The 27,821-nt window shown below is 39.1% G+C and overlaps 1 protein-coding gene across 1 annotated transcript; it reads right to left on the bottom strand.

The window, feature by feature from the left end:
* Positions 1–344: 344 nt before the first annotated feature.
* SLC5A7 (solute carrier family 5 member 7) lies at positions 345–22,705 on the bottom strand. Its single transcript, XM_050333274.1, has 8 exons — positions 22,528–22,705; positions 16,339–16,452; positions 13,343–13,498; positions 8,846–8,994; positions 5,151–5,294; positions 3,150–3,303; positions 1,758–1,975; positions 345–1,013 (listed from the first exon to the last, which is right to left on the bottom strand). Exons 1-8 carry the CDS (start codon positions 22,703–22,705, stop codon positions 390–392), a joined length of 1,737 nt encoding a protein of 578 aa, XP_050189231.1. The 3' UTR covers positions 345–389.
* Positions 22,706–27,821: the final 5,116 nt, after the last annotated feature.

Raw genomic sequence — 27,821 nt, 5'->3', positions numbered from 1 at the left:
TATTTTCAGTTAATGCCAATAAAATGTTGACTGATAATATTTCAGAGTGACTGTATTATAATCTCTTCATACGATATTCTAAATAGCTGTTGCACATTTTCTGCTACATGTATTTTCAATTGTAAATATTTTTTTAATTGCACAGTATATAGTTCTCGGTGGAAAGAATGGGATCTGAGTGTATATTTTGGTAAATGCTCTATGAACTGATCCAACACGTTAGACAATAGCAGAAAAGAGTTCCTCTCATGCTCCTGCTTCTAGAAACAACTTGAATGTGCAGTGGCATTTTATTCCCAATTCTTCCTTTTCTTCTGATAAAATGCCTCTTACTATTCTTTGTAGAATATCCTGTTTCTTGTAGTTTTGCCTGTGGCTACCACATTTTTTTAATTATCTTCAGTGTTGGACAGCTCTGGACTCGAATCAACGTAGTTGAAGGCTTCCTTGTTTGTGAAAGTTGAGCTCAAAGTTAGACTGTGTCGTGGATTCACAGGTGCAAGTTCATTTAGTACAATATTGTCACTTTTTACAAGAGTCGCTTTGTCCATGTGTTCTCTACTGTACCTGGCAACAACAGCATCAAGAAAGTCCAGCTTTGGTGGCAAAGTCCCACTTTCAAATAAGTATTTGGCTAAGTAAGAGACCAGAACATTAGTAACGAAGGAGGTGAGCATAGCAAGTGTTTTAAATGGGAATCGCTGGATATAGATATTATTATCATCTTGATACCAGCCAGGATAGTAGATCAAGGGCTGAAGGTAGAGGTACGGTTCTCCTCCAGTTATTCTGAGAACAAGGCCAAATAAGTATCCTGCAATGGCACCGTAGGTGTTGGTTCCTTTAATAAATAAGACACACAGTAGCTGGGGGAATATGATGATATATACAAGGTCAGAGCTGAGGTACCACAGGCCATACACTGATGAAGCCAGCAGTGCCATTGTTGTTGCTGATGCTCCAAACAGAAGAATAGTGATTCTCATGACCCACACAATTTCCCTGTCTGAAGCCTGCAAAAGAAGGGCAGTGTTAGGTGGTTTTTTTCACAATGAGACATGTATGCCTACATTTATGCGCAGTTAATACAAGATGCTGCACTGTAAGAGGAAATTCTGCATGATTCATTCAATCATATTTACAAAGTAATATCTCTATCTCCACCTCAAACTCAGGAAAACAAACCCCAAGGGTTATGATTGCCATTCCCAAAGTCATTAATTTTTGAACATAAGGGAAAATTTGAGAATGTATCACAGAGAAAAAACAAAAGTGTTAGAAATAACCATTAGAAAGAAAGACAATATGGTTCAACTAGAAAAACATAACTGTCAGCATCAGAATTTCTTCTCCATTTCCCAAGAAAAACTCCAATTCACTAGACCATTTTGTTGTCAAATGACTTCCTGATAAATAAATAATTAGAAAAAATGTATAATTTTGTTAAGGATTTAAGTAAAACTTATGGATGCAGTGATAATAATTAACTCTTTGGATAAACTGCAGTGCCACAAAAACTCTTGAAAACTACTCTTCCCAAGCTGGCTTTTTACCTCTGTCATCGGTCACAACCACAAATATTCTTATGACTTTCAGTTTGTTCAATAAACTGTTAGGAATTAAATTATGTCCTTTTTCTAGTCATAGGCAGGAACATGAAAGAGGTGTTTTATTAGGAAATTATGCCATGGTCAATCACCTCGTTAAGGCCTCACCCAGAATATTCTCTCAAAATAAAACCAAAAATGTTATCTCACATTTTGCCGAAAGGAAAGCTGGTAAATGTTCCGAACAAACATAGAACTTGCTGATAAAATTGAAGAATCAGCTGAGGACATCACTGCAGCAGATACAGCGCCGAGGCCAAAGAATGAGATATAGACTGGGCAAAGGTACTGGAGCACGATCGGTAAAATCATATCTGCTTCCTTTTTACTCTTGGGGTCAGGAACACCATAATCAGTCTGGTTCCAAGCTACAATATAGACACAGGTATGGTATTAGTAACATCAGTGGTCATCAGCTACAGCATTGCTTGAATTCATGTGCCATATGTTCATTCACATTCAATGCCCAAACCATTACCAGGGCCAGACCAATGACTTTGCAGAGGGACAGTGTCCCACTGATTTCTGTTGGGCAGATTTAATTCTGTTCAGCATTTTTTCTTATCTCTAACGTAAGTCTCACCACAGCCTGTGGTTATCCAGTAGAAAGTTCAATGTTGAAACTTTGCATTGCTTGTAAATGTAATTTTCCTCAAAACAAGTCTAGTGATGTGTTTAACTACTCTCTTACAGACAAGGCTCAAAGCCATGCATTAAACATTTCTTACAGAACATTTCTATCAGTTTACCTACATGGTCACTGTGATGGGAACAACTCTTACTATGACAAAGATCTTGACAAGGGTATTTTGGTCAAGATAAGAAATTCCTGATAAATCATAGAATCATTTAGGTTGGAAAAGACCTTTAAGATCATTGAGTCCAACCATCAGCCTAGCACGGCCAAGACTACCAGTAAGTCATGACCTCAAGTGACACATCTACATATCTTTTAAATACCTCCAGTGATGATGAATCCACCCTAGGCAGCCTGCTCCAGTGCTTGACAATCTATTTGGTGAAGAAATTTTTCTAAATATCCAGTCTACACCTCCCCTGGTGCAAGTCAAGGCCATTTCTTCTCATCCTGTCACCTGTTACTTGGGAGAAGAGACCAGCCTGCACCTCATTACAACCTCCTTTTAGGTAGTTCTAGAGAGCAATATGGTCTCCTCTCAAACTCCTTTCCTGCAGGCTTAACAACCCAGCTCCCTCAGTCACTCACCATTATTACTGTTAGGACCAAATAAAAGTACCAAAATCTAATTCAAACATTGAATAGAGATATATTACATGTGTAGATATCTATAATGTGCAAAATGATTTCATTTCACCCACTGGGGTAGGAGCAATTTCCTTTTGGAGAAATATACTATAATATTATTTTTATGTGTAGTATCCTACCCATAAAGAAGTCATGAGCTGATTAACAATGCCACCTATCTAACCTATATGTCACCTATATCTAACATAAGCTTTTTCTCAAACTTATTGTACTATCCATTTTACATTTATTTTACTACTAATTTTTAAATCATTTACCTGTAGATGCTCCAATTGCACCAATGAGTACTGCAGGAATAGCCATCACAAAACAGCCAAAACCAGCCAGGAATGACAGAACTTGAGCATATGTGGCAGAAGATGAGGAAAGAACTCGCTGGAAATATGCTTGCCATGGTATTCCTCCTAATGTCTGCAAACACAACAGGCAGAATGCTGTCACTGGGAGCTAACCGGATTTTTTTGCTATCACTGTATAGAGAGCATGTAGAAGTATCACTTGAATGCTGAAAGCCATGTTGCTACTTTCTGATTTATTTATTGAATATCAGTTAGTCAGCAATAACTGCAAGTTTCATTCTCACAAGAAATGTCAAACCTGTGCAATTCTACTGTAAACTCCATTCCTTTAGACAAGTTATTTTTTTGTATGATTAGAAGCAACACTTTGTGCTTACATAGTCTTTGAAACCCCCAAGTACTGAGCTGTACAAGTACTTAATAAAGTTTTACGAAAAATTATAAAATACTATTCTCTGTATTTCATATTTGAAGAATTTGCATTGCAATACCCTTCCCCCACCAAAATTAGATTGGACTCTGATAGAATTTGAAAGCAAGAGTTTATCTTCCTTTGTGAATGCATGTGATCATTTGAACAAGGCAAGACATTCTCTATACAGTGAACTCAAGAATCTGAAAAATTATTCTCCCACTGTCCTAAGCAAATACAATACCAATAGAGATTAAAGACAGAGTAGTGAAAGAAAGTTTTCTTTTATGGTAGAAACCCTTCTCTTTTATTTGGCTATATAACAGTGAAGATCTTGAAGAGATTTAAAATTATTTCTGCAAAATACTACAGAGATATAAGCGAAGGTTGAAAACCAAAGTGCTTACAATTCTCTCTTGAGAGCAGGATTTGAATAGTCTACACTAAATAAAAAATGTCTGTTACTAAACCTCATGGAAAGAAAACCAAGCAAATTTCTCACTAACTGGACACAGAACAGTTCTACACATTAAATGAGGTAGGAGGCATTTGGAGCAAATATTGTGTATATCGGTGTTTCATGTATGTTTCATGAACACATAGGGACTAATTTAATGCTTCACAGACAAATCTGATTTTGACTTGCTATTTATGACAGTTTTCCTTTGCTACCTTATTAATCCTTTAACAAAGCTTTCCAAGGATGTGTACATTTCTTGAGCTATAATGAAACAAACAAGATGAAAAGAAAATGTGCCACAATTTGGCAACATCAGAGCTTTCCTTTGGTCATCAACAGAGAAGAAACCTTCAGGCTTACCAGAGAGAATACAGCCACTTGAGCTAATGTTATACTTTGGGTCTCTGACAGAAAGCTGGATAAAAAAATGTATATTAATAGCCCAATTATTAGAAAACCCAAAAGATTTTTCATTGACATGGTTTAAAAAAAAAGACAGAGAAGGTAATCCTGAAGTACAACATGATAATAAAATCAGTTCAGGTTTGCATAGGGACACTGAGAATGGAAAATGTTAGCATGTTAGTAACATCTTCTAATGGAAAGTACTTAATAACCAGTGATCCCATGTGTAATACATAGTTATTAAATAACAAAAGCCCTTGGTTCATTCTGGAATGTGTGCATGTATGAATTCATCCACTCTGCCATCCATCTCTGCACAGCTTTTTCTACTTCACCTATACCTAGGGCGTATTTGATCATTTGTATAATGTATTTATTGCCCTCCACAATATATAAATTCCTCTGCCAACAATGACATCACTTAAGTATTAGCTGCACACTTTTATTTAATTTTAACATGTCAGCTCTTTCAGCCTGATTATACCTACACTGCATTCCTGGCAATGATGACTGATATGTCACTGAAATCAATCAAATGTGCAGAAAGATTGAGCAGGAGTCAAGAGGGTAAAAGTTTTCAGTTTGCTGGAAACTCTTAACTAAACTCTATTATTTTCAGCTTTCACAGTAACACAGTGTGAATGCATAAATGCTTCATTCCTCCATACAAGTCACCACTTACCAGTAAAAAGAAATTGTCCAACCACGTGTAAATGTCAAGTGAGCTGATAGATCCAAGCCAAGGTGCTTGGTACACCTGGTGCACAGCTGTGAGCCCAATGTCTGTTACTGCAGGATGGGACATTGCAAAGGGGATACTGATCCACTGTAACCAAAGAGAAACACTCTGTTCAGGTCTAAAGAAGACATTCTAAATTTGTGAAATTTTAATATTAAACCTGATCTAGTTTTATTCTTCTTGCATGCTACAGATTGAATGCCAAACTGCCAAGCTGACTTGCAGAAAAGTCAAGTTATGTGCAGGTGGAACACCTCTGAAATCCAGAGAACTTGGTAGTGGATAGCTTACACCTCTCCTGGAGATTGTGAGAAGATAATTAATCAATGTAAATCACAAAATCAGCAGGGAAGACACATTTATACATCTTCATTTTATTTTTTCTGAACTCCTCATATATTCTTTATGCTCTTTCATGGACCAGACAGTAGAGAAATATTTACATATAAACTTGCATGTAATAGCACCAGGATTTGCCAGTTTACAGTCATGAGACATCACACCTGAAGGCTTGGGAATTTGTTCTTAATTCAATACAAAACTATATCATGACAAGAGAGTAGTGATGTTGGTGCAATCCCAACTGTCTTCCTCCAAAACTCTCACTAGCCCAGAATTAAATCACTCTTCTGCCTTGAGGAGATCTTGGGATCTCCTGACCATTTTCAGTCTCTCTCTTTTTTATCTAGGCCAAAAAAACCTTTCCCAGAGACAGTTTCTGCCAGAAGGTCCATTTCCTTCTCCAGCTGACTTTGTCACTGACTTGCCAACTCATTTTGCAATGCTGTAACTCCCTCTCTATGGAGGAGAAACTCAGCAACTCCTAATGAGATGAAAGTCAGGCTTTGTCCTATAGGAGCTAGACCATCACAAGCACAGCATCCTTAAAGATCCAATGATATCCAAAACCACACAGGTTGCAAGAATTCAGCTGATCACAGTTAAGTATATAGGGGCAACAGGAGCAAGGAAGGGAAAAATAAAACATCTTTCTCTAATTTGTTGCACAATTACTGCAATAATGTCTGAAGAATATTTTGTAGCGCTGCCTGTTATTCTGGCAGTTTATCACATAGCATAGGATTCTGTTCTATGTTAAACTTCAATCTAAGCAGTTGGGCAGAAAGATTCCCTTCTCACTCCATGCTTAAGCTTCTCTGGGAAAGTTCACCAAAATGTTTCAACTGTCTCCAGGATATTTTGAGGGAAAAAATAAACGTATTTTCAAAATAATGGATATTAATACTCTTCTTGCTGAGAAATCAATGGGGAACAAGCATGCCAAAGGGTTTTTTTATTTTTGTTTCTGGATCTCAAATATGTCCAACTAATGAGCTTCTGAACAGCTGTAGTTTGACCATACTCCACTGGCATTTTCAGTGGGGTAAATCTCTGAAAGTCCATCTGAAGTCTGCCTGCCACAACCCAGGATTCAGTAGGTACTGTATTGCAAATGCATTATGAGCTTTTGTAAGCCATTCCAGTTCCTGACAGTAATCTAGCTTTTTGTGGTCTTGAGGACTACCTTTACATTAGTAAATAAAACAAATCAAGACACTTTCTCCAGCCCTGCAGTTCACTGGCATGTCGTGGTTTACATCCATACATTTAGACTCCTTTTCCTGGAAAAATGACAAACCTGAACCATTCCTGGGAATTATTTGGGAAAACAGAGAGTTTAGAATAGGGAAGTAATAATATAGATGATATGAAGAGTCAGTAAATAGTGGAGATACAGTCAAGGAAAGTTTCACCAGGCAAGATAAAGAGATAAGAACTCTAGATGTGGATACAGGAGAGTGAGGAGGGCAGGAGAGACACTCTATGAGACTGTAAAGAGAAAACCAAAGATGTACATGTGGCTGGGGTAGAGGTTATGGAAACCTAAGGAAGAAGTCATATCTGAAGTGATGAGTCAGGGTAGGGAACAGAAGTGATTACAACAAGCATTTCCTCCTGAGTAAGGAGCAGGAGAGAAACCAGGCATTAGAGGAATCGGCAGTAAAGCTCTGTGCCAGTGGGAATAAAAACTGCTCCAGGGCCTGGAGGAGAAGCTGGGATAACTGAACCTGTGCCATCTTCTGCTGTGATATCTACTGTGAAAGCATCCCATCTCATCTAAAACTGTCTCACCTAGAGCACAACTATTTAGATGCTGGGTCTTCCAGCCTCCCTGATGACACTCCAACGTTCATGAATGTAGTTTATTCTACAACTGTATTATTATTGATTATTTCAAATGGGAAACTACGTAAAGAGCCCAACCTGAATTAAAAGAACACAATAAATCTACAGATCCAACCGTTTAGAAGACTGCTATACAACCTTCATTTGCTTTTTCCTATCTGTCAGTTTCATGCTCATTTTAATATTGTTATTCCCATGGGATCAGCTTCTTTAGCAGTCCAGGGGTTGATCTCACTGGAGAAGTATTTTTGATTTATCTAAAATTTTGGGAATTTTGTAATGCATTCCATCTGCAGAAAGTGAATGTTTCACAAATATTAACCTTCATGTTAGGGAAGGAGACAGTATTTTCCTTACTCTACAGGTGAAGAACAGAGGTATGAGGAAAGAAGATCTGGAATAACTTCTCATTTGAGGTGACGAGTTGGAACTTTGATTTGCTTTTTTCAGGGTATTTACTACCATTTCCACTAAGTCATCCATTAAGCATTTCTGCAAGTAAGGCCATAGCCCTCACAGTAAGATACCACAGAGTGAGGACACACACAGAGCTGGTTAGTGACCACCTGGCTAAATCAATTTCCCTAGAGCTGCACAAGAACTCTGCTGAAAGTACAGAAAGATCTCCAGGTCCCCAAAGTGCCATTTGGTTCCTTCATCCTGAGCCACCTCATTCATTTTAGCCTCCCTCAGTTCTCTGCACACCTGTGACTATCTATTACTACCACTGGCAAACAAATACAGCAGCTGCTTTGACTGCACCCTTTCACATTGATATTTTTCAGTGTGGGGCTTAAAGAACAGAAGTAAATAAAAGGCTGCCCACTATCATTGATAGTTGATGAGAGGATATTTGTACAACCATATTAAAACAGCCAAGACATCTGGCAAAATCTCCTGTATTATGGTCACCAAGGATGGTGGAGGGAAATGAGGGAAAACATAAGAAAGCTAGCTAAGTTAACAGGAGATTAACTAAGCTGCATGAGTAGGTAACAACCATAGAAAAGAGAGGCAGGAGACTATCAGCTCTGCAGATCCAATGCCAGTATTTCAGGACTACTTTACCAATTGTTTCCTATGTCTGATGCTTTCTTCCAGTGCCTGTGTCACAGTCCCATGGACAGACAGGGAAAGAGTCAGCTCCAGTCTTATTCTGAGTTAGATATATCCTCACCAGGAAAATTGAAAGAGAGTTTGTACGATCAGACTGCTTGGAAAAAAAGCCAAAGAAACAGACCTCTTGGGCAACATTATTTTCAAAACACAGACTGTATGTTGAGGCAAATGCAGACTCTTAAAGGCAGTCTCCACTGTGAGTGGAGATATTCCTTTTCCATGCTTTCAGCGAAGGAAGTTCCAAAACCAAAGTTGAGAAATAGGTCTTAGCAATCATCTTAATGGTCAGGGCAAAATCCTCAACAAAGAAGGAAAAAAAGCACAAAACTTACCAGTCCCAGGAAGATGCAGAAGAGCTGAACTACATCAGTGTAGGCCACAGAATAAAGCCCACCCACGAGCGTGTACATAGTTGCAATCAGGGCAGAAATAATAACTGAAATATTGACATTAATGTCAATGATCACACTTATAGTTGCACCTAAGAGAAAACCAAAGTCCTGTGTGTTAGTGTAGGTCTGATGTTCTCACCCTTCTTAAGTTGTGTATATAGGTGCTAGTCTGACACTTAATAACAGCACTAATATATTCCCCCCTCTGCACACCCCTTCTGCACCTTTGCAGGGAGTGGGAAAAGGGAGGTTCCTGTTGGTCCAAGTTTAGCATCTGTCATTTTGTAGGTTCTTAAGAAAATGAGGACAGAAGGGTCTCAACAGCCCTTCTTTACAGTGCTCAAACTCTGTAAGGACTACACTCTCTCGTTCTGCCTGGGGAAAAGCAGCTATGCACAGACAGCTGAAGCTTCCCTGGGTGAGAAGCAGCCCCATGAGAGCAAGTGTATCTTTGCAGTAAAGGCTTGACTCGGGGATGTCTGCTGCATCTCATTTATGCTGTGAGCTAGCTGCTTTTGGCCAAGGAAGGAATGGTAGAGAAGGCGTCTGCTAAAATGTCCGTTGACACTTCTAAAGTGCCCTTGAATTGTTTATGTGAGACAAAAGTGGGTTTCTTTGCAAACTGCAGAATCCATCCTCCACTATTCACTCAGAAATCGAGAACTTTTCCAAGCATCATCAAGCAGATTTCATTCACAGAAAACAAATCACAACGTTGAGCTGACCTTAAAACAGCTCACAGAATCAAAGAGTTGCTGACACTGAAGAACACCTGTAAGGATTGTCTCTTCCAAGTCCCCACTCAAGCAGTGTCAGATGAAGTAAGTTGCTCAGGATCACGTTCAGTCAGGTCTTGACCATCCATAAGGGTGGAGACTCCACAGCTTCTCTGTGCAGTCTGTGACAGTGGCTGATCTCTCACATTGTTTAAAAAAAAGGAAGTTTTTTTTTAAGTTTAAATGGAATGTCATGTAGTTCTTTTTGAGCCTATTTCCTCTTGTCCTGTCTTTGGGCAGCACAAATATGAGCCTGTCTACAACTTCTTTATCCCAAATAAATAAATATCAAATCACGTATTTATGCAGATGGATAAGTTCCCCCTGAGCCTCGTCTTTCACAGGCTGAACAGCCCCACCTTTCCAGCCTTTCTTTGTATACCAGATACCCCAGTCCCTTATTAATCTTTGCTGCTCTTCAGTGGTGTCTCCTGGTATGGCCACGTCTCTTGTATCAGGGAGCATTGGATCTAGTACTCCAAATGTGCTCTCAACCTGCTGGCAATGGTCCTCCTAATGCAGCCCAGGATGGCATTGGCTTTCTTTGACACAAGGTCACATTGCTGGATAATGGTCACCTTCATTGCCTTCTAAGATTCCCAGGTCTTAGCTGCAAATGTGGTTTCCAGCTGTTTAAACCTCAGCCTGTACTGGAACATCAGGTTGTACCTTCCCAGGTACAGGACTTACCAATTCTTTTTATTAAACTTCACAAGGTTCCTCTTGGCCCACTTCTGCAGCTTCTTGAGGTTCTTCTGAAAGGCATTACAACCATCTGGTCTATCAGCAACTCCTCACAAATTTTACGTTCTGCAAACTAGCCAAAGGTGCACTTGGTCCCATCAGCAAGGTGACTAATGAAAACATTGCATAATACAGGAGCCAGTATGGACCTCTGGGATGGACAATTGGTGACCGGCCACCTGGTGGTGGCCATGCTGCTGGCCACAGGCCTCAGAGCCCAGGAGCTGAGCCAGTTCTCCTCAATCTCCTCAATCTCCTCAATCTCCTCCTCACTGTCCACTCTTCTAGTTTGTACTTCATCTGTTTGTCTAAGAGGATGTTATAGGAGATGGTGTAAAAAGCCTTTTTTGAAATCCACAGCATGCCCTGTTCTCCCTTTGTTTACCAAACCAGTCAGCTCACCACGCGAGACATCAGGATGGTCAGGAATTATTTCCTTTTCATAAATCCATGCCGACTACTCTCAGTGCCCTTCTTGACCTTCATTTGCTTGAAAGTAGCTTCCAGGAGTATTTGCTCCATCACCTTCCCAGGGACTGAGGTGAGGCTGACCAGTCTTTAGTTATTGGTGTACTTCTTCTTGCCCTTCTTGAAGATGGGAGTGATATTTGTTTTCTTCCAGTCTCCAGGAACATCTCTGATCACGGCAGTCTTCAGAAGATTACTGAGTGTTCTTGCAATGTTGTCAGCCAACTCTCACAGCACTCGTGGGTTGCATCCCATGAGGTTCCATGAAACTGTGTCTGTCCAGTGTATTTGAATGATTCCTAACTTGATTCTCCTCCAGCAAACCTTCCTTGCACTGGACTTTCCTAGGCTTCTTAGGATCCTGGGATTCCTGAAGGCTAGTCTTACCAGCAAAGAATTAAGCAGAGAAGGCTCTGAGTACCTCAGCCTTTTCCACATCCTTTGCCACCAGGTGCCCCATCCCATTCAACCACAGTCCACATTTTCCCATTTGTCAGGATGGACTGTTCTTGAGCTTGGTGAAGGTAATCGTTGAATACCAAACAGCTCTTCTGGACTCCTTTCTGGACCATCTCCCATGGGATTCTTTCAAGTAGAACCTTGGAGAGTCCAAGTTCTACTCTCCTGAAGTCCATTGTTGCAGTCCTGATTTTTGTCTTGTTCCCCCTTCTCAGGACCATGAACTTCACCATCTCATGAACACTGCAGCTAACTCTGCCTCTGACTGTCACATCCCTAACTAGTTCTTCCTTGTCTGTAGGTAACAGGTTCAACAGAGCACCCTCATCAGCTCCCTGATCATTTGTAAGGAAGCTGTTTGTGCACTCAACAAATCTCCTGAATAGCTTGTGTCCTCCTGCGTTGCCCTTGCAGCAGCTTATCAGGAAGATTATACATCTCTTTTAGATGTATTAGCTATTTCAAGTGATTGCAAAATGTTTCAAAACTATGCTAAAAAATTCCTCTCCTTCTAATTAGGATGATTTAAATGAAACATCTTGCAACAACTTTTAGTCCTCGCAGTTATTGTAGATGGATACTCTGGAGCACACAGCTGGAAGAGTTCTGGCCACAGCAGAAAACAACATAATGTAAGAGTGATATATGAGAGTTTCTGGGAGCTGACAGGTGTGGTTTTTGCTGCAAAGTGAGCCTTCAAAGTTCACGTGCTTAGGGATAACAAGCTCAGATCTCTTTCACAAGTTTTAAGACCTATTTCCCTTCCACAACCCTGCCAAGCAAGGAGTCACGATGAAGTATTGAAGAGCACTGGGATTAAACATTCATCAATGAGGAGAGGTGTGCAAATCAGGAGATATAAAAATTAGTCACAGAATATTTAAATCAAAATCTTCAATAACCTTCATGATCTTTAACTGTCAGCTGTTGATATAAATCTAGAAAGGCACTCACACCACTTGCATTGAAATGAAAAACAGAATGCCTTGTCCTCAATCAAAAATATTCCAAAAATTCTGAGTGTTCTTCAAGTTATTCAAGTCCTATCACCTCAGCATGCAGTTTGTTCTTGGTCTTTTAAGGGTTTTGTGATGAAATTGTGGTAAACAAGCTTCCCCATTGCTTTGCAGTTCATCACAGCACAGTTGGAGAGTACCTTCAAAGTTTATTTTTTGTTTAAAATAGCTTATGCTAGAAAGCATTACCACATGCATGTGCATTATTAGTATGATTAGCTGGTGAAAGTCAATTACTGGTGCTTCAACTCAAGGGCTTTCTCAGTTCTTGAAGGGATTGCTAAATTCAGGCCTGAAATATAATTAAAACCCCTGGAAGTTGATTTTTTTTCAGGACTGGATGAGTAGTTGGGTGATTTTCTATTGACTCATAATTTCACTAATTCTCTGAATCCTTTCTTGAATCCTAAGTATTTTCTTCATTTTGTCAAGAAGATAGGAATTTAAAATTGAAGAATTCATCAATTTATTGATCAGCATCTGGTTTACTTCTATTATTTCTGTTATGGAAAGTTCTGTATATGTAGATCTCCTATATGCAAAGGATTATTTTATTTAGATGCATTGGCAATGATGTTACATATTGTTAAGGGAAATTTTGACTGGCTTCTGTGATCCCAGTGGTGTAAAAGAAAAGCTGTGTCAGACAACACAAAAGGGGCACTTGGGTTCACTCACATCACCCTCACAATTAAAGGAAATTTTTTGCTAAATCTTTTCATGCTCTTTGAAGAGGGACAACTTAAAGGTATGTGAAAATGATTAGATACCTTGCATGTCTTTCCATTATCAAAATAATTAATGGGGTACCATTACTGGATTTAATTACTAGTTAGCATGGGTCTCAGAACTGTCACACTCTGAATCATTTGGCTTGAATAGTTAGCATTTGAAGCCAGAATTTTAATGTATTTCTGATACTCCTAATATTTTCTACCTGTGATAAATTAATATTTATGCTGCTTATTCCTTACCTAAGGCAGCGAAGATGGCAGCAGCCCAAAAAATTTCTCCCATTAAAGCTGGAATAAACAGTAGTCCTCCCATCCTTTTTCCATAAAGCTGCTGAAAAGGGTCTAGCATTGTCACATAGCCTTTGGATCGCATGGGTTTTGCAAAAAAAAGGCCCCCTGCAAAGAAAAACAGCATAAAAGACCAGCTGCAGTTTAGAAGTGCATTGCTACTAAGGCGTAAAATGTTCGTTTTCAGTTAAACGTACAAAAACATCGGCAATACTGGTTTTTTTTTGTTTCTTTCTTTCTTTGTTTTGTTTTGTTTTGATTTTTAACTAAAAAGTACAGTTAAAATATCCTCTGGGAACTCTTACCTTACACTGGCCTACAGAGTTACACACCCTTCCCCCCCATTAATATCTATAGTCTGATAATAAAAAATAAATTTTTTTCTTATTTTGTCTGGTTCAGTTTATGTAATCTGCCATTATGGATGCTGTCGGAGTTTTGTCTAATTTTGGATAAGCCTAAGGTAATGGTTTTCTACCTAATCCTGTAGATTCTTAGAGCAGAATCCATCCAGCATGAATTTTTATACAGCTCTACGCTAAAAATAAAACTGTCTGAGTTTCCTGCATCAAAAGTACAATTTCACACGTGGTTTAGTGTATACATAGCAAATCTGATTCTTTTAGGAAAATTCAGATTTATTATGTATGCTTTAAACAGTCTTGCTACACCTGCAGGGTAGGTCAGAGGTGGTCTGGGCTCTGCAGATATCAGTTTCCCTGAATGTTTGTCATAGACTTATTTCAATAATGTACATTCAGAAATTTTGCTGTATCACAATTCTGCTCCACCTGGCTTGTATATGTATATGTATATTTATGTACATAAATATACAAAATAAATGTACATATTTAGCCCCTCCTCAAATTCTTTCTGGTTTGGGGAAAAAAAAGGGACATATCTCAGTAAAACTGAAAGAGCACTTGTATGGAAACCTGTTTAGTTGAGATGTGCACATGACTATAACCAAATAGACTTCTACCACAGTAAAACTGCTATATAAGGTTCAATAAAAAACTGGTAAACCAGTCAGTTCCCAATAAAGTCTATTGTAAAGTATATGGCAACCCTTAATTAGGTTCTTTATCACAATATATGTAATGCATTTATGCTATTGTGCAGAAGGTTTTCCACATTTCTATGTACTGCCTTTTATCACTCATATTTCTTCATTACATTAGGTTCCCTGGACAGAAAGTACTGGCTTAACAATCACAGTTTATACTGCTCATGTGAACACTGTCCTTAGGCGGATAGATGCATTTTTTACTATATTTGTGTTAGTAATGGATCCCTTTTCTATTCTACTTTTTATGCCAATAGAATTATATAATAGACAATTAAAGTAGAAAAACAAAAGAGTCACTGGTATTATAAGCTATCATGGTGTTCACACACCTGTCAAGAGAAATAGGAGATACTGCAACCTCTTTAAATTGATTGAAAAATTAGGAAAAGTGGTATGGAGAACAACATGGAACAAACAGGGAGATTATATCAATTTTAAATCCTTCCAGTCTGAAGCAATAATATTTCTCCTAGAACTGTATTTGCAATTTTGATTATTTATTTTTTTTAAGAAGAATAAACACTCCTCCACTCAAAACTTTGTGTACAGCTCATGCCTACAGAAACGCTTTCCTCTCTGTGCTCAGCAGAAAGATCTATGATCCCATGATACAGACTTCACTCTGCTGTGGCCATTGCAATTTCCAGGAAAACAAGTCTGGATATCTAAAAACATCTGGAAATGAGCAGAGAAGCTAAACTCAACCCCTTCTGCATTACTATTAATTTGTGTCAGTTCTACAAAGGCTGAGATTCAGCAAGATGCTTGTGACTATAATCCCAACAGCCACTTAATGACATCGATGGATCATGACCAGCATGACCTCATAATGACATAAACTGATCTCTGGGCAGACAACCACTGTTATTATTTTCATTACAGGAAATAGAGCTATTCTCAGGGATGGGAACCACTACTGGAACTGGAGCTGGCCTGCACGTGCCAGAGAGGAACACTTACAGTGGTGGGTAAAGCTTCTGCCTGGGAAGAAAGGATAACTAGGACAGGCCATTGGAAAGCATTTTTAAGGGGGAAAAAAAAATGAGGAGGGAAAACAAGCTGTATAGGAAGAAAAAAAATACTGTGAAAGAAGATCTGGATAAGCACCCAAAGGAAACAAAGGGAAAACCATGAGAAAAGACTCAGAATATACAGAGAGATCAAGTAATATTAGAAAAGCTAGTAGCACACCGGGCACGTTAAGGAAAGATGAAAAACACAGGATCTTTTTGTAACAACATGCTTTTTAAACACTTGCATCATTACTGTAGCATTAATAATTATAATGCTGTTTGTGTTTTACACTCTGACCCTGCATGTAGCAGGACTGTGTATCTGCATTTCGCCACGTGATTTGGAGTTTTGTACTGCATTTAAGAGGATGCATGGTCCAATTTTAAGGAAATAATCTGCTTATACTACAGACTTCCTACACAAAATTAGAAAAGTTAGGTACACTATTGGTGAAGATCTATAAAGTATAAGCACTTCCCTAAACTGAAAGGATATTTGTCTTCCTTGAATTCCAAGATTATAGGTGCTCTGACACCTGGGCACCTGGGTCATGGTACAGATCAAGTAGACACTTAAAGAAAGCCCAAATATACAAAACTTGGTGTATGTAATTTAAATACTACCCCCTCCCCGAGGACAATATGGTTGTAACAATCAAATAGATCTTGACAAGGAGTCCAGAAGACTTAAGATATCAAACTATTTATAGTTATTTTCTGATCTCTTTTCAATAGCTAAATGTACCTGCAGAAGTCCAGTTTATGTCAGCATCCTTTTATCAGACCCTATTTGTTCCAGTTCAAATAATGGACTTTTCATCAGAACTATTTAAACTGAGAAACTATGAGTTTTAGTCTTTGCTTACCTAAAATCAGGCTAAGGGAATATCCAATAGGTGCTTGAGCCCAAGCTAGACCGTAGCCTGGGACATACACAGCTTCTGCTGTTCCATTGATGTAACCTCCTCCTACCCATGTGGCTGAAAAGGAAGAGATGGAAAAGTCTTTAATGAACACAAAGAAAGAGAAGTTCACACATTGTATAATGAAACTGACATTACTTATAATATTTAATTTTTTATTACATGTACTGTACAAGTGCCAGGCATGGCATCATTCTCTAAAAGGCAGTCCTAATTTGAACTTACAACTTAAGCATATGAAAAAAGAAGTCAATGGAACTGAGACAATCATCAAAGTGTCTAAGTCTCTGTATGGTCAGTGAAAGTGTGAGGGCTGAGTCCCTCACTACTTATTTACCATTACCATTTTCTTTGTATTAGTCCAAATGACGGAGAGATGTAAGGGGAGATCAGAAGAACAATAAACACACAGTAAAAAAGTCATCCCAGCTGGGAAAACTCAAGTAATTTAAATTAGGCAAGAGTTTAATGAAATTGCCCTTAAAACCTTGTTAACTTTTAAAATTGTTGTTACATGAAGCACATTCAGTAAACTCTGAGTTCTCTAAATATTTCTATACAGGGTTGTGGTGCTTTTTTGTTGCTCTATAAGTTCTGAACATTGACTCATTTATTTTTTGTCTTCCTGAAGATATATTCCATAAGGAAAACATGTTATCTGCAATATTTCTGATTTTCTCTCTCTCTAAAAAGCAGTCTTTTTAATATAGAAATTTCTGACACTTAATGAATTGATTCTTTGCCTTTAAGGGAAGTTTCTACACTTGAGAATTTTGGACCTTCAGTACATATGAGAGAAAAACTCCAACATAGAAATGCATTGCAATTACATATGCAAAAATATTTCATAACAAATCACATAATAAGGTTTATCTCTTCCTGTTTGCAGATTCCATGCAAAAACTTTTCGATTTTCTCTAATGTATAATGAGTATATTTTATGAATCTAGGCTTGTAGTTTGAACAAGGGCAGATAGATCATTACAAGTCCTAGATTTTTGTAATGTTGTTTTGATTTGCGTCAGATACCTTTACTTCCTTATATAAAAGTAGCTCAGGCTTTCTGTGTAAACAGTCAGGATTGTTAGAAATGTATTTTCCTTAAACATTCTTCACAATTTTCCCATCACCCACCATCAAACAAGTAAACTCGATTTCATGTTTAAGACAAAAATTTGGAGAAAAACACAAATGAAGAAAATTAAATAAAATTCCCTCAGAAATTTCATTAAAATCTAAATTACCACTCTTTTCCACTTAACTGTGGTATTTCCCAAGTAATACCAGAGGGTATTTTGATGAATTTCACCATGGATTTAGAAACAAAGGTCTCTGGCAACCAGAGCATTACAACACTTAAACACTTCCAGGGATAGGGCATCCACAAGTTTCCTGGGCAACCTGGTCCAGTGCTTCACCACCTTCACACTAAAGAATTTCTTCCTAATATCTATCTAAATTTATTCTCCTTCCATTTGAAACCATTACCCCTCATCCTATCATGACATAGCCTGATAAACAGTCCCTCTCCACCTTTCTTGTAAGACCCCTTTGGATACTGCAAGGCTGCTATGAGGTCCGCACAGATCTATCTCTTCTCTGGGCTAAACAACCCCAAATCTCAGTCTGTTCTCTTACAGAGGGTGCTTCAGCCCTGTTATCATCTTTGTGGCCCTCCCCTGGACTCATTCCCACGGGTCCAAATCTTTCTTATGCTGGAGGCCCCAGAGCTGAACACGTTACTCCAGGTGGAGTCTCATCAGAGAAGAGCAGAAGGACCTGCTGGTCTGATCTCTTTTGGTGCAGCCCAGGGTGTGATGAGCTTTTTGAGTTGTGAGTACACATCGTTGGCTCATGTTCAGTTTTTCATTTACCAGTATCAAGTTATTCTCAAGAGGATTACTTAATCCACTCACCAACCAGTCTGTAAGCGTGTTTGGGTTTGCCCCCATCTAGATACTTACACTTGCCTATCACAGGCCCACCTAGAAAATCCTCTCCAGATCCCTCTGCATGGCATCCCTTCCCTCTAAATTATCAACCATAGCACTCATCTATGTGTCATCTGAAATCTTACTGAGGGTGCACTCAATCCCGCTGTCTGTGTCCCCGACAAAGGTACTGAATAGCACAGGTCCCAGTCGGAACCCCTGAGGGCCACCACTTGCTACTGATCTCCACCTGGACACTGAGTTGTTGAACATTAAGTCTGTGACTATCTGGGATGCCTATTTGTGTCTTAAGCAGCACAGTCATATGGCATTGGCTGTAAACACCTCTATACAATATTAAAAGTAAACACTTAGGAATTATATTTGTCTCCTTCCCTGAAAATGCGTGAGCTTGAATTCTGCATGAATGGTACTTAGTTACAGACAGGGAATAATATCCCACAGTCAAGGACAAATGTCCAACATTGTTGCAGCTGTGGTGCAAGGGGGTTTCAAGTTCCAGCAACGATTTAGCTGGGCTTGCTACAGAGGTGGCAGTTGTTTTGCCAAGTGCACTTGGATGCTATGCCTAGCTGCTTTATTTTCTTTTGGAGAAGAAAAAGTCAATTCCCTTCTGTGTGATGTTGCAGAGGTCATTGCTCTCCCATGGCTGGGGACAGGAACAGTGTCCTGCAGGCAGACATTGCATAAGGTGGTATGGAGGATTCAGCCCTTATTTTTAGTTTCTTTATTTCTGGATTGGAGTTTGAAAAATAGCTGCTGATCAATTTTTCTGTGCACACGACTGTACTGAAACATCTGTCAAGGACCACAGAGCTCTGCAAAGGTCCTATATGTCTTTTTCTGAGGGGGTGAATGGGTAGTCAGCACATACATTGACAGAGGTAAATACATTAGAAACAAAATAATGGGATGGGATTTCAACCTGAGAAATTAATTTTCTGATCCTCAGTTTGCTAAGCCACAATTTAAAGTTAGTTTAATACCTTTATTTTTGGTGAAATTGTTTTTTTTCATAAATTGGACAAAAGGAATATAATGTTTAGTAATCTATGGAAGCATTCATGTGGTAATATATTTTAATCTTCTCTTTGCCTGCTATCTGAAGAACCAAAAACCACAGCAAATACCAACATCCATTTAAAACATGCACCCTATGAGGCAAATACTGAGGATATGGAGTGCAATTCTGCTCCTAGTTCCTATGAGGCACACAGAAGTTGATCTCAGACTTCTTTATATATATCAATATATACTAGAAAACCAGATATTTTGGCACTTCTTTGGGAATGATCCGCTCATTGTCTGACCACTCCTTATTTAATAAACTCATCAAGTTCTGTAAAATGAAAATCCTGACCCACGGATTACAACAAAAGAGAATGAAGAATGTTGTAATTTTTTTTTTCTTGTGGAAAGATACATAGGTCTATCCAACTAAAATGAAAAAATTACATCAATAGATTATTACCTTTTCGGGTCATGTTCGTGAGTATTTGGTCATGTCATGTCAAATATCTCCTTTGGGTTTTAAACTCAATCACCAAAATCAAGATAGACTCAACTTTGTTGCAGTCTTAATTCTTCTCAAGAATTTAATTCACAAAATAAGGAAGGCTAATATTTAATGCAATCATACACATTAAACGCATGTCTTCTATGGTAAGGTGTTAGTTCATTTTAATATGAGTTGCTGTGATCCATCCACAATTCAGCCTTTTCACTCTTTCTATTTTCACAGTTTCAGACACACTCAACCTTCAACAGGGTTTGTGTTTAGTATTTCAGTAGCGAGTTGATACAGCTGCTTCTTCAGGATTGTAGAATATATGTAAGTATATCCGTAGCTGTTATTCAGAGGTAGTGCTTTAAGATTTTTCAGTGCTGTTTAGAGAATCAACTACAATTACTGAGGAATCTTGAGTTTGATGCTTATGCTCCAAATTGTATTTCAAATTTATAGGCTAAGTGCTGTCATCCTCCCCACCAAGTAGCCCTGGAAACCGCTACCACTTCCGTAGCCAATATCCATGGAACACTGTAGTGTTTGTCTCAGGAAAGACAGAATTAGGCCTTATCTCATAACCCAAAATGCTTCATGTCCATACAAACAATATTCTTTCTGGGGCTCTTTAAAAAAAAAAAAAAAGTCTTGTTTTCCTTTTACAGGGTAGGCTTTGCTTTTTAGTCCATATTTAGATAATTAAACCTGTAAAATATGAAGATAATGTTGGGGTACTCCTGTATCTCTGTTTGCGAGGTGCAAAATCTGCATCTATCATTTTTTCAGAAGCAAAGTATACCCTTGAGTAATGTGACCATTTTGTAAAAATTATAAATCTGTAAAAATTATTGCATATTTTGATCAGCTTACTTTCATAATTGTTTTATTATGACTTTACAAATTGAGTGTCCCAAAAGCCCTCTCTGATACAAAACTCGAACTAACCCCTGGTTCAGGAGATTTGTGCCTACATCCAGCTTTATGTGCCATGCGTGGCTCCCCGCAACTGAAAGAGCAGTTTAGTTGCCCTCTCAAGCTTTAATTGACACATCTAATGAAGGCATAGGAGAGAAAGTGTGTAAACCCTTACATTATAAAATCCATGAGAGCTTTAGCTATCCAAAGGCTTTGAGACAAGTCTGATATTCTACTGCAGAGATGAGATACTATGCCATCCCTAGAGCTTCCACAAAACAGAACGAGCATGTGTGGATGTGAATTGTGGTGGCTATAGTAATTGCCTGCAAATAGGAAGACCTAGTTCAAGCCTTATCTGTGCTTCAGCTGTTACACAAAATACTCCTGTAAAATAGGATTAAGGAGACCAGAATTTGTGTCTTTTTGATGCAAAGCCATTAGTTATAACCACTTCTGTGGGGCATGCCTCGTTTTATCTCCACTCCCTCCATCTAATGTTTACTGTTTTGTGAAAACCAATATTTCTGCAAAACACTTTTGTTTCAGTGCTCTTGAAAATGTTTCATTCAGTAGAAAGCAGTCCAACCAGCTCTTGTTATGAGCAGTCTCATATATCTTATGCTTCAGTAGTTGATGGACATGCAATAGAGTAAATTATAGCCAAGTGCAAAAAGTAGAACTGAATGTATTCAAACTCTATTGATTTTTACAAGCATTCATTACTTAATATCTAAATATTCAGTCTTTGAATGAGCAAAATGTCCTTCCAAAAGGATGAGAATTTATCTCGATTAAAGAATGCAGAATTTTGGCCCAAGTTTTACGTGGCTCTTCCTTACTAGATGACTCTGAAAACAGAATAGGGCAAAACTGCAAAACATAAATACAACTTAATAAATTCAATTTGACAATTGAAAGGGCTTTGCATGAATAGGATTTAGACTAAAAAAAAAAAAAAGGTATGATTAAAAATTCAATTGCCTTAATAAAAAAGGTGGGCCAATTTACTCTTCTCATAATGCATTTCTGTTCTAATACCATAAAGTAAGTTTTGAGATTCTGGACTGCATTTTGAATATCTTATTTACGCAGGGAAGGCAGCTGGTGTGACTGGCTCTGGGAAGTCAGACAGCACTGCTCACATTAATGAAGAACTCTTCATTCACCCAGGCTTTTCTTACTGATACTACTATAGATACTATTACATTCGTTTTTTCAAACTGCTGCAGAAGAAGCTGAAAGAATCCACAAAGTAATTTGCTGAATCCACAAATTTGCTGAAATCTGTAGAATTATAAGTTTGGAATTATACCAATTTTCTTTTAGAAAGCTAATTGATGCTGCACACCCTCCTCCCCACCCCCCCCAGTCTTTTTCCCTATAAACTTGGTGTTTCAGATTAAAAAAAAAGAAAAACACACCAACAGAAATAATGTGCAAATTTGGATGGCTTTAACAACAATAACTTAATACTTACTAATCCATACAAATTCCATACTTCAGTCCTGAACATATCTGATCCACAGATAAATACGGAAGCAATGAACATGAATACTAATATATTCTTCCTGCATGACTTACAAATATTTGTTGTTTTATGCAGATGTTACATTTGGCTGTTCACTAAACAATTGGATAAAAAGTATATGTATTTTCTCCATTTTACATTATTCAACATGCAGGTTACACTTCACTCAGATGGAAAACTGACAAGTTATACATGGGCTAAGAAAAAAAAAAAGAGTGCTTTTTACATACCGGTCATTGTAAATCCACCAACTAGCAAGCCAATGTCTCTTCCACCAACTATAATAGCTTCGCTGCGATCTCCTTCACTGCCGGTGTTCTTGGTTTTCCAAGCAGCCCATATCCCTACTGCCAGGATAGCCAGGTAGAAGACGACTATGGCCACCAGTCCCTCCACATGGAAAGCCATGTTGAAGTCCCAGCTGTTTCTTTTACTGCTATTTCATTAAGACCTCTGGAGAGAATGAAATAATAGGTCTGCTTTCAACAAACCTGACTTTCAGAATCCGTGTACAAAAAACCCTCAGATGGTTATTCTGGTGAATTTATGACATGAGAATTTCAGGTGTAATTTGAGATTAATGTTACGCGTCAATTAAAACGCCTGTGGAGCAACAACCAACGGCTGTAGCCTCTGATTACAAAAGGGAATGAAAGCTACACTATTCTTAGAAATCAGTTATTGAGCACTGATTTTTTTTTAGTGTCACCAAGTTCTCAGTGTCTGGAAACTCTTCAGTCAACTTTGCTATAAGGAATAGAAGAACTTGGCCATATGGACTATTACAAAAGTGTCTAGTTTGAAGACAAGCCACAAAACTGTTTTAAGTTATATAAGCACTATGGATAAGTAACAGCTAAAACAATGATACACATCTTGTAAGTCTTTGTGTTGTTTTCCTCCTTCTATCATCTCCAGTATTTTAAAATCTGCACTTTCTTTTTTGCAACATTTAATTGTCCAGCATGAAAAGTATCAGTCTGTTGTCTCTCGCAATCTGAGAAGCAAACGGAAAGCTTACAAGCTGTCGGACGGCAGTAATGTCGAGGTACACGAACTATAGCGAGTAGAAAACTCCCGAGCGACGCGGGCAGAGGGTGCCCCGAACCAGCCTCTCCCGGAACCCCCTCCCAAGCTCAGCCCGCCGCTCCGCGGTCGCTCCCGCACGGCCGCGTCGGCGAGACCCGTCCGCGCTCCCGACGGCTCCCGCGGACCATCCCTACCTACCGGGGGGCTCCGCGGAGGCGCCGCGCCCTCATGCGCGGCCGCGCATCCCGCCCCTCGCCCGCGGCAGGGCCGCCCGCCCCGCCTGCCGCCCCCGCCGTCGGGCAGGGAAGGGAGTCCTTGCCCGCCGCCCACCTGCGCTCCGCCGCCGCGCTGCCCCGCACCCCGCGGGGCACGGCCGCACATCCCGCGGGGCCGTGCCGGGGCCGGGCTGCAGGGCGCTTTGCCCCCGCCCGGGGTTTTCCGGCTGGCGGGGGCAGGGAAGGAGCAAAGGCAGGATCGTCTCTTTCCCCTCCGGTGCCGGCGGTGCGCCGAGTGCTGAGGCTGCGACGGGGGGCTCGTGGATTAAAAAGAGGAAAATCCCTTTATAAAGGAGGAGGGTTCAGTGGGGTGAGAGGACCGTGTCCGTCAGAGCTAGGGGGAGGAAGGGGGAAAGACGTCAGAGTGCTAGGGGACGTTGTGGGGGGAAGTAAGGATGACTCAAGGGAGACTGATTGTCGTGTCATGGCAGGGAAGCAGGGTTAGGAAGTGGAATTGGGGTGAGAAAATAGAATGAGGGGAGACAGGAAGGAACAGGATCGTACCAAACCAACGGGAAAGAGGAAGAAAAGAAAGGGCTGATCTAAAGAGACATGCTGAAAAGAAAGGTAAAGGAGGGGGAGAGAGCGGAGGTACAGAGAGGGAAGGTGAGTTCTGTGCTCTCTTTGCCCTCCTTGGCACCCTTCCCGCGCCATCCCTGGGCCTAGCATTGAGCAAGCACCAAGTCAAGGCATGTCTGTGAGAGGCTGGTCAGGACCATCTTTCCTCACAGCTCCCTTCCAAACCTGGTTAAACGTGCATCGCCTTTTCCCAGATGCAGGACAGCTAGGTCTTGGGGAGTCTCCATTTTTTTGCCATGTTTCTCATAAGCATCATCTGCAGAGCTATGTTAATACAAGCTTTCCTCTTCTAGGACTCTTTCTGTCTCCAGATGATGCTGGACAATGAGCCTCTGAGTACTATGACTAAGAGTGCATGTGCAAAGAAGACCCCCATGTGCTCTTGCCCCAGTTTTTACAAAGAGAATATCATGCTGAGCTGAAGCTGTCTCAGCTCTTAAGAGGCAGTTAACATGGGCCATTGGCTCATGCAAGTTGAAAAGTAGAAATAAAAAGCCCACATGAGTACAGAATTGCTATTGGCAAAAGAACTAATTTAAAGCAGAAAATATGAAGTCATGCTAGAATCAAGAGGAAAACTGTACTATAGGAAGATGTGAAATCAGAGAGGAGGAAGGTGGCAATTCAAGAAAGCTCAGCCCACTGCAAGAAACGACCCAAGGGCTGGCACTTTCCTGCATATTTGCCAACTGCCTGGCCAGCCTGGGTGGCAGAGCAGTTTTATCTGCCTGGTCACGAACTGCTGAGCACATCATACCACATTGGCCCCAGCCATTTATTACGTGCATCACGCACAATAAATTATATGATTGCATACTCATAAATTGATTGTGTGCATAAGGCTGCTTTCAAGTCTGGGCTCAGTTGAAGGAGCCCAAATAAAGGTGGCCAAAGCATTAAAGGTTAGAAATGTTACTATTTTTGTCAGCCAGACTTGTGAGTTGTTAAGTGATGCCAGTGATGCAATGTTTGCTTTGGGAGTGCACAGTAAAAATCTCCTCCCAGTAAAAGGCAACTGAGACAATTTATACACAGGTGAGCATAAAGACATCACCTAAACAGAAATCCTGTCATAAGCAAACACCACAATATAAATAGAAGGTAGAAGTCACACACCTTGGAAACGATGTTGAGGGTGTCTCAATTAAGAATAAACAAACAAGGTCCAACAATTAAAATGTGATAGAAAATGCTTGGATGCTAAAATGAGTGTTAAATTAAATTCACACAAAGTTTTAATTAAAGAAGTCGTGACAACACAAAGCATGGCTCAAGTCTGTCTGAGGCAAATTCCAAAAATGTTGACCTATGGAAAAGAATCCTTTCTTAGATTAAATCCCAACTTTGGTCTTCACTGAAGACTATAATTAATTCCTTTTGTCCTTAGTAGGTCATATTAGCACTTGTCTATGGCACTGGAGTGGGGAAACTACTTTTAAAAAATAATTATTTCTAGAAAATAATTAAAATTTAATTATATTCTGATGAAATCATTAAAACCTATCCTGAACATCTATTATTTTTAATTTGTATAGGCTCCTTGGACAAGTTTTGTCTCTTTGATACTCAGGAGTGGTTTGCAACCTTCCACCCAATGAATCAGTTGTGCTGACCAAGTTTTACCTTACATGTGTACTCTACTCCTGTAGTTGCTTAACTACAAATAAGTTAAATCGTATATTCTCTCATGAGATATCCACTTAAACTATAGGTTCCTTGAGTTGATAAGGGCTAGGGTTTTGAAACCATCTTCACCTGGATGTAGCTGAGAAGGTCTGATACAATTATTTTAGTAAATATTAATTGATTTATTAATTTACTATCCCTTCTTTGCTCAAACACTGCTATTATATCAGGTAGTTTCCTAATGCTTTCTTTTGGGAAAGGACCCTGCTAAACTGGATCCCTGTGTGCGTTTTGCCAACTGCACCCCAACAGCATCCATCACCCACAGCCATACACAAAGCTCATTTTTTGTGGTATCTGAAGGTGTGCACAAATGAGTACCAGTAAATTTTATGGTTCTTGGAAAAAGATCTGCTTTGGTGCCAGAGATAATATGTGCAACTGCAAGACAGATTCCATACTAGACCTGACTCCATTTCCAAAGAGAACTGCTATTGAAACGCTCAGATCTGAGGTCATCTTTTTCAGGAAAGAAGTAGTTCATTGGCAGTTTGTGGCTTCTAAAACAATTGTTCTTCATTTGAATACAATTTTCTTTTTTAAAAGAGCACAGATTGAAAATATGCTGTTCAAAAAGAAATCCTGAAACTTTGTTTTGTTGATATTTAAGAAAGGACACACTTTCCAGTGGAAAGTGTCCCTGCCCATGGCAGGGTGATTGGAACTGGATGATCTTTGAAGTCCCTTCTAATCAAACCATTCTATGATTCTATGAAAGCTGGCATGGATGTCTACATTAGTCACATTTCTTTATACTGTTATTGAGGAGTGTTTTGTGGAAACAGTGGAAATTAGATTTCATGTACAGTACCTGTCTTTTAAGCAAAGATATTACAATATTTCCAAAAATTTATTGAGCCTACATATGGTTATTTGGACTCCCTCTGAGTAACAGTAAATATTTTTGCATTTCTAAACCTATGTTCATCACTGAGACTTTACTTAGAAAAAGGTCACCCTGGATAAAACTCATGGAGTTGATAAAAATATTTGTTTAGGGACAGGTAACCTAAACTGTCATCCAGTTTCTTTTTTTTTTTTTTTTAATATCTCCTGCTAATTATCTCTCAGAGGAATTTGAATAATAGGAAATGTGAAGAACACAATGAAGCCTAATCCCAATGAACATTTATGTGAAGGACTGTAATTCATAGTATTAAACACAAGTTTAAGTCATGATGTAGAACATCTAAGCAATAAATATCTATATGGCTATATATACCTTTAAGGTAAAATCCTAATTACTCATAGATTTCTGTGTTTAAAATTTTCATGGTGTAATTATGCATTTTATGAGATTGGATTAGTTACTTAAAATCACAGTAGCCTTCTTAAGGAGAAAAACAACCAACCAACCACAACAACAACAACAAAAACAAACCCAGGGTTTTGATGTGTGCTCCCTTAAAAAAAGGCTTTTACTACAGGTTAGTTTAAGGTCTATACTAAAAGCTTTCCTGAGACTGATGCTACAAAAAGGTTTATGGCAGAATTATTCTAAAAAAGGGGGTCTCAATCAGTTTGTAGTTTTTGGGGTAGTATCCATCTTAGATTCCTTCTGCAATTTCTCTTTTAACCATGGAGTCCCCAAGGAAATATTGATTCTCTACAGCTCAAAAAACCCCGTCCAGATGAGAACTCTTTTGGAAGATATATTTGATATGTATTAACAGTCTCTGGTTATCTTGCAGAAAAATAATGCTTCAGTTCTGAGCTTTTAGGGTTCCAGATGGTGTATATCACTGATGTGACTCATTTGATAGTAAACTGGACAAAGTGTCAAAGAAACAGCTCTTTTTTTCCTATTGTGGCAAATGCTACGTGTGACATATTTTTTAATATTGTGCTTTACTTACTTTCTGTAAGTTTGTGGTATAAAACAAACAGAAGTCCAAAACAAACCAATGAAGAATTATAAGAATCTAAAGTTTAGTACTTAAAACCATAAGAAAAGC

The sequence above is a fragment of the Myiozetetes cayanensis genome, unplaced genomic scaffold (genome assembly GCF_022539395.1).
Source record: "Myiozetetes cayanensis isolate MyiCay16 unplaced genomic scaffold, myiCay2020 scf5-8, whole genome shotgun sequence".
NCBI lineage: Eukaryota > Metazoa > Chordata > Aves > Passeriformes > Tyrannidae > Myiozetetes > Myiozetetes cayanensis.
Note: the sequence above shows the minus strand (reverse complement) of the source record. Positions and strands in the feature narration are given on the sequence as shown.

Bases quoted from the DNA above. Each gene is read 5' to 3' on its own strand.
- SLC5A7 (XM_050333274.1), bottom strand. From the start codon at position 22,705: ATGGCTTTCCATGTGGAGGGACTGGTGGCCATAGTCGTCTTCTACCTG. The intron at 3,304-5,150 runs GTAAGTGGTGAC...TTGTGTTTGCAG, and splicing joins TGGACAATTTCTTTTTACTG to ACATTAGGAGGAATACCATG. The intron at 1,014-1,757 runs GTGAGATAACAT...CTTCTTTTGCAG, and splicing joins AGCTTTCCTTTCGGCAAAAT to GCTTCAGACAGGGAAATTGT.